The 6,715-nt window shown below is 36.2% G+C and overlaps 1 protein-coding gene across 1 annotated transcript; it reads right to left on the bottom strand.

The window, feature by feature from the left end:
• Positions 1-1,365: 1,365 nt before the first annotated feature.
• Positions 1,366-2,310, bottom strand: LOC125197473 (premnaspirodiene oxygenase-like). The gene is made up of 2 exons (XM_048096226.1): positions 2,104-2,310; positions 1,366-1,971 (listed from the first exon to the last, which is right to left on the bottom strand). Exons 1-2 carry the CDS (start codon positions 2,308-2,310, stop codon positions 1,366-1,368), a joined length of 813 nt encoding a protein of 270 aa, XP_047952183.1.
• Positions 2,311-6,715: the final 4,405 nt, after the last annotated feature.

Here is a 6,715-nt window from a genome sequence, read left to right as displayed (position 1 = left end):
AGCTGTGACGAGCGCGGTGGGTGTTGAGCAGGTTGAGTATAGTATGTCTTCATACATAATATTATTCTTCTCTCGAATGCTTCTGCTGAATGCTGTTTCTTTTGAGTTCATGTATTGTTGAGATATAATCCCTTAGAGTTGTCAATTGTTGAGATAATACTCTGATATTGTTGAGATAATACTTTGATTTGTATTCGAACTATTTCTATTATATCGAGCTTTGGTCGAGTTTTGTTGTTTTTCCCCTTTCAATCCCGTTTCTTTAATCCTCCCATAGTCGTGATCTACCGTGTTTTATATCCTTAGAAAATGCGGTCGTGACACTACGTCCACAGATAGAAAAGGAGAATAGATTGTGTTATGATAGCGGTTCCAGGTTATAGAATTATGTGTACTACTTATAAATAAAAAGACACACACACGACGGGTTAGACCCAATATGATAATTATGGCCTAATACAAAAACATAACACAATGTAGGATGTTTGGCTAGGGCCAAACCATAGATTCAAGACATACTAACAATGAAGCTAGGGGTGTGTCCTCACATTTTTTTGTGAGGTCTGTCTTTTAAAAGTTTTCTTGAAGTGTTCCCCAAGAGTTGTGGTGTGATTTTGTAATGATGTTGTATGCACCATTGTTCTTGTTATTATTGATTCATACACCCTCGTTGAGTTTAATAAAATTTCTTTCATGTTTATTATTATTATGGATCTTTGATACGAGGTGACTCGTATCTTCGTGATCAGCGAAGGATTCCAAGGGGGAGGATCGTTCGCGGAGGTTTTCTCCATCGAGCAGTTGTCGTCCACTAGAGTTTTGGATTGATAAATTTGCAGAGAAAGTAAATATTGTAAAAGTAAAAGACGGAAAATAGGATAATTTTGATTATTGATTGAGTGAATAACATGAAGGACTCTTACACATATTTATAATATGTGGGGATACAATAATATCCTAATAAAATATAGCAAATCAAATATAATAATATCCTAAGATATGGTGAATCAATAAACTAGGGAAAAAATATGATAATTAAATACTAAATAACTAATAGAATATGATCGTATCAATCTTACAGTTTGACTGATACCCATTAACTTTGGAAGCAGTCAATGAATCCCATAAATAATGAATCAAAAAGCAATCAATGACCCATTCGTTCAATCAATTGGTTCTTGTTCTTAAAGTTTGTTTTGTTTCCTTTCTTCATGTAAATATAGAGTGATAAAAATACATGGAAATTATCGATAAGAAACATCCGATTAACAGAGATAATATATTCATTAATACATATATAGTGGATCTAAATTTATTTTTATTCATGTTAATACCAAGTTTTGTATTATCATGCATACTTATCCGTTAATTATAAGGAGTGACGACAACAAATAAATTTGGTTTCCTTGCTACTGCCATCCCATTATTTTCAATCATGTCTAAATCCTCAGCCTCGACACCTTCCGGAAGTTTCCAATCGAAGTTATAGAGCAATTGGGATAAAGTAAACTCCATAGTAGCCAAACCAAACGTTATGCCGGGGCACATTCTTTTTCCAGCTCCAAACGGCAAAAATTGAAAATCACCACCTAGAAAATCCAAATATTGATTCTCGAATCTCTCGGGGTTAAACTTCTCTGGTTCTTTCCAGTACCTCGGGTCCCTATGCATTGCCCAAACATTTACCAACACCTTTTCTCCAGTACGTATGGTGTACCCATTGATCACTTTTTCCTCCTTGCAAGCTCTAGGCAGCAACGGAGTAGGAGGGTGCAACCTCAAAGTCTCTTTAATCACTAGTTTCAGATATTTCAGTTCATGAACGACGTTGTTTTGGTTAGTACTATTTCTTTTCAAGACATGTCTTACTTCAGCTTGTGCCTTAGCCATCACTTGGGGGTGTCTCAGCAGTTCTACCATCGCCCAGTCAATAGTAGTTGCTGAAGTATCTGTTCCAGCAGTAAAAACATCCTGCATATTATGAAAAAGTGGAAAAAATTAAACTATTTAAGCATCATTACACTCAAAAGAAACACATAAAGTTAACCAAGAACATTATTGATTCATTAGAGGCTAGGTAGAGACTTACATACAATACAACACAGCCTTGATGTTGTCGTTGCCGATGGGAAACTGCAACTTCTCTTCTTCTTGAACCCTAAGAAGCACATGAATCAAATCCTCACTCCCAAACTCAGAATTCCTTAATCTTTTATGCCGATCAATCACGTCGTCCAGAATTACATCGAGCTTGCGCCGCATCGTCTTGAGCCGCCGCCGTGTGAAGCTCATCGCACTCTCATCCGTCATATACTTTTAAATTTATGAACGAAAAATATGTACTATTTACTTTGCATTAACATGTCCAATTTCTATATTTGAGAATAAATTTCTCTAATCCCTCTTCTCATTAACTATAATATTCAATCACTTTTCTTATTCTACTTTATCACACTCAACTATTCCACCTAAATTTCTAATGACATTCTACCACCTTAATTTTCAAGTCATTCAAAAATGTGGCCATCTTAAATGAGACGTTCAACTATTATAAAAGATTCCTAATGAATATATACAAATTTCATTCTAACATTATTTGTCTCAAGAATATTTTTTTTTGTCATTTATGATTTATTATCAACACTATCAATTATTCTATTTATATTACTTATTTGAATATATACAAATTTCAACTACTCCTACTTTATTATTTTGGCATTAAATTATATTTCATTTCCAAAGTCCTCATTTTTACGAGGCGGAAAGAATATTAAATTTAGTTCTCCTAATAAACATTGTACTTAATTGACACCTATAACACCAATATGTTTATATAACTGAGAAACCACTATCTTATATGGAACCTAATGTTAGTATTTGTAACTATTGGTGAGTTCTAAATTAAATGAACCAATATAACTGAGAAACCACTAAACCCGTAGTTTATATGATTCAAATTAATAATTTTAAATACAAATTTAATAGTAAATGAACTGAATTATAAGAGAAATCCAAACATATGTTAAAATGTTAAATATTCTAGAATTAAATGCATATAAGTGAATATGGTTGAGTTGGAGTAATAACTCATTTTTATCGTGACAACTAAAAACACTAGGACTCTATACTAACTGGATAAAGTCAATGCATTTAAAATGAAATTATATGCACTAGGGAAAAATAAATTAAATGATATGTCATCCCAATATAATATATTTAAAACATGGTTTTGTAGTCATTCAGGAAGGAGGTGCATTTAGAAGTAGATCTTCCAATTGATTGTTTGGAAATGATTATTTAATGTGTTCTTATTTTAGATAGGAATTTTCATTTTTAACCTCAACATATATTTGAAAATTAAATAAATTTCATCACAATTTTAAATACTTTTAGGCAATTGGTGGCTAATGTCATAAACTTTAGCAGAATTCTGGATTTTTGCACAAAATTAAAACTTGGCTGTAAATATCATAATTGTTGTTGTTATTGTCAATGTTCCACGATCATCAAAATCGAAACTTACATGGCTAAATTAGAGTTGAAATGTCAACTATCTGTTAAACAACTGGTCACTAATATCACGATAGCAAGAATTCCATATTTTCAAATAATCTTCAAAATTGATCATAAATATCATAAACTTTGTTGTTGGGACTAGTTTTCCACAATTCAAAAATCGTAAGAAACTTGACTAACTAAAGCTCATGTCTCAAAATTAATATCCTAAAAGTTAATTGTGACATTCTTAATATGAAACATGCATCATTTTGCATATTAACATATTTTTATTTATTTTTATATATTTATATTATTAGTTGTATAATAAAAATATTAAAAATGTATAAGGTGTACATGGGAGTATATACGTGGTAGATTTTATAAATAAGTGAGTAATTATATAATCTAATAGATTTGTGCATGGTATAATAGAAAACAATTAAACATGTACATATAGATGTTTTAATTGTTTAATAGTTGATGCAAATGTGCAAATATGCAAATGTATGGAAGGACTCGGTACATGTATATATATTAGAGGGAACTACATAAAAAGTCCCTAACGTTTTCAAAAGTTACATTGCAGGCTTCTAGGGGAAAAAAATACCTCCACATAACTCTACCCTTTTACATAATCACAATTCGTGTTTTCTCGGTCTATATTACCCTTGAGCATTCCAGTTATTGGCGGCCTGCATGCGCTGCGCCATCTACTTTCATGACGCGAGCGATTGGACGTTTTGTGCAGCGCCATTTCGTCTTACGTCTTCTTCACTCCACATATACACTTAGAATGAGAATTTGAATTCATTCTAAAATATTCACACTTTTCGGTCTCTACAATTTACAATCTTTCCCTCTATAATACCACTTCACTCCCACCTACCTACTCAAACTCAATATTTGTTGTAAACCCTCCCTTCGTCCTTGAAGTCTATTGCATGAATGGCCCCAAAACGGAAGCGAGGTGGGTCCGCCGGTGCTTCCTCCTCGAGAACTGGGGGTCGGCGTAAAAAACGTCCCGCACCTTCGCCATCGCCGACGCCATCGCCATCGCCAACGCCAACACTACCGACATCGGCCTCGTCATCACGTTCATCATCGCCTGCGCCACCGCGTAGACATGGAGCGGAGGTCATCGATGTGGATAAAGAAACTTGGGATGTCCGAGATCCTAAACTGGATTTTTTTTTCCCGAAGAAGAATACAGTAAGATTGAGTTCTGAATTTTTCAAAATTTTTCAAAATCACAAAATTTCACTGATACATAGTCTCAGTTTGTGATTTAGGGTTCCGAAATTTGTTGGTAATTTAGATCCATATCTGATTTATGTTAGTTAGGTTAGGTTATTTAATATTATCTGATTTTGTCACAAGTTTAATGTTGTCTGATTTTTTCACAAGTGTAATGTTGTCTGATTTTGGCACAAGTCTAATTTTGTCTGATTTTGATTAACAGAGGAGGAGGCTCCTGGGAAGTTTTCGGTTGTTTTCCATCATGGTGGTCCGTTCTTCGAAACCAAAGATGAGAAGAAGTATATTGGTGGTTAGTTGACTTTCTTTGACGACTGCGACATTAACCAATTCGCCCTGATAGACTTGTCTAGTATGGTACTTAAGTTGAAGTATGATAGGAAGACAATATGCGAGTTTTATTACGTTCATCCAAAGTATAGTCCTGGCTGTGAGGGCAAAGTAATAGGAGGTCCATTGATGCCCATTGTTGACGATGAACACCTCATCGAATTCCTCAAGGTTGCTGCTACTACCATAAAGCTAGTTCACATATACGTTTTGGAGATAACCCGAGCTGCTGCTATACTGAAAAAGATGGAAGAGGAAGCGCAAGCGCTTCTCAAATTCAAGACGCGGAAATCCACAAGAGTTATTATTGAAGAGATTGAAGAAGTTGAAGCTGAACCAACTGTCCCAAAGGTTCCACCGAGGAAGAGGATGCAGGAGCATAAGGTAGTAAACAATAAGCCTTTGATGATTGGGTGGTATGATAAGGACGTTGAGTTCGATGAATATCTTGTAAAAAGTCTAGAAGATGCCCGTGCTAAGTGGAAAAGGGACGACGAGGTAGCACGTCAAAATTTGGAGAAAGCCTTTGCAGAGGTTTCCTCCGAAGCAGTAGTATCCGACGCCGTACCATCCGAAGCCCCACTCTGTGATGCTATACCATCCGAAGCTGTACCATCCGAAGTAGTGTCCTCGGTCGAAGTGATGGCAGCCGTTAGAGAATCAATAACAGAAGTTGTTGAAGCTATACAACAAACAATACCAGATGTTGGACAAGTTGGAGGAGTAGACCTCCGAGAACACGTGCAAGAGGTAATTTGTTGTGATATTAAATGATTCATATCATAGTACCCCGTTTGTGATTTGTGATTCACAATGATTGATGTTAGTTACCCGTTTGTCAGTTGTGATTTCCATAAATGATGTAGTACCCCATTTGTTATTTAGTATTTTGTTTGGTTGTGTTGAGCATGTGGACCCAGTGTCCCTTCCCCTCCAAATTGTTTACTTTTGTCAGTGTATTGATTCACTTTTGTATTGCGTAGGAGGTAATTGGTTCGTCATGCCCTGAAGATGAAACTGTGGGTTTGAATGTACTTGAAGAGGTGTACCAACCGGTGATGGACGGTGGATGTGAACTACAAGCGGACATTCGGGTTGACAGTTCATTTATCCCAATTCTTGAGGACATTACCCATGAACTGTTCACGGCCGAAGTTCACACCTCTGTGCAAGAGTCAGCTCCAACTGGTGTAGTTTCAGATGAAGCCCAGCCAACTGCAGGAGAAGTACCCGATCAAGTTGTCCAAGATGATGTTTATTGTCCTTCGTTCGGGTATGTTCCCGACGGATTTCATCTGCATAACGAGGGATGTGAGATTGATAATGAGGATGATGAGGATGGGGTCGGGCATTTTATCTCCTTGGCAAGCATGTGTCGAGATGAGCAGCTATTTACATCTTATTACCAGACCCTATGTCAGCAACAACTGGAACAGCAGCGGAGTGCGGATGCAGACACCGAACAAGAAGGTATTGGAGAGCTGAATGGTGAGGGCAATGGAGGGGCAAAGAAACGCCGAAAGTACTCCCCTGTTGTGGAACAACGGAACTCGAAGGATAAAAAACCACTATGTGAGCAAGAAACAGTGGATGAGCTACAAGATCTACAAGATCTTGAAGATTTGGAGGGGTT

Source organism: Salvia hispanica, chromosome 1 (genome assembly GCF_023119035.1).
Source record: "Salvia hispanica cultivar TCC Black 2014 chromosome 1, UniMelb_Shisp_WGS_1.0, whole genome shotgun sequence".
Classification (NCBI taxonomy): Eukaryota; Viridiplantae; Streptophyta; class Magnoliopsida; order Lamiales; family Lamiaceae; genus Salvia; species Salvia hispanica.
This window is presented reverse-complemented; position numbering and strand designations above follow the sequence as displayed.

Coding starts and splice junctions, on each gene's coding strand:
- LOC125197473 (XM_048096226.1), bottom strand. CDS start 2,310: ATGACGGATGAGAGTGCGATGAGCTTCACACGGCGGCGGCTCAAGACG. Junction 1,972..2,103: donor GCAACGACAACATCAAGGCT/GTGTTGTATTGT, acceptor CATAATATGCAG/GATGTTTTTACTGCTGGAAC.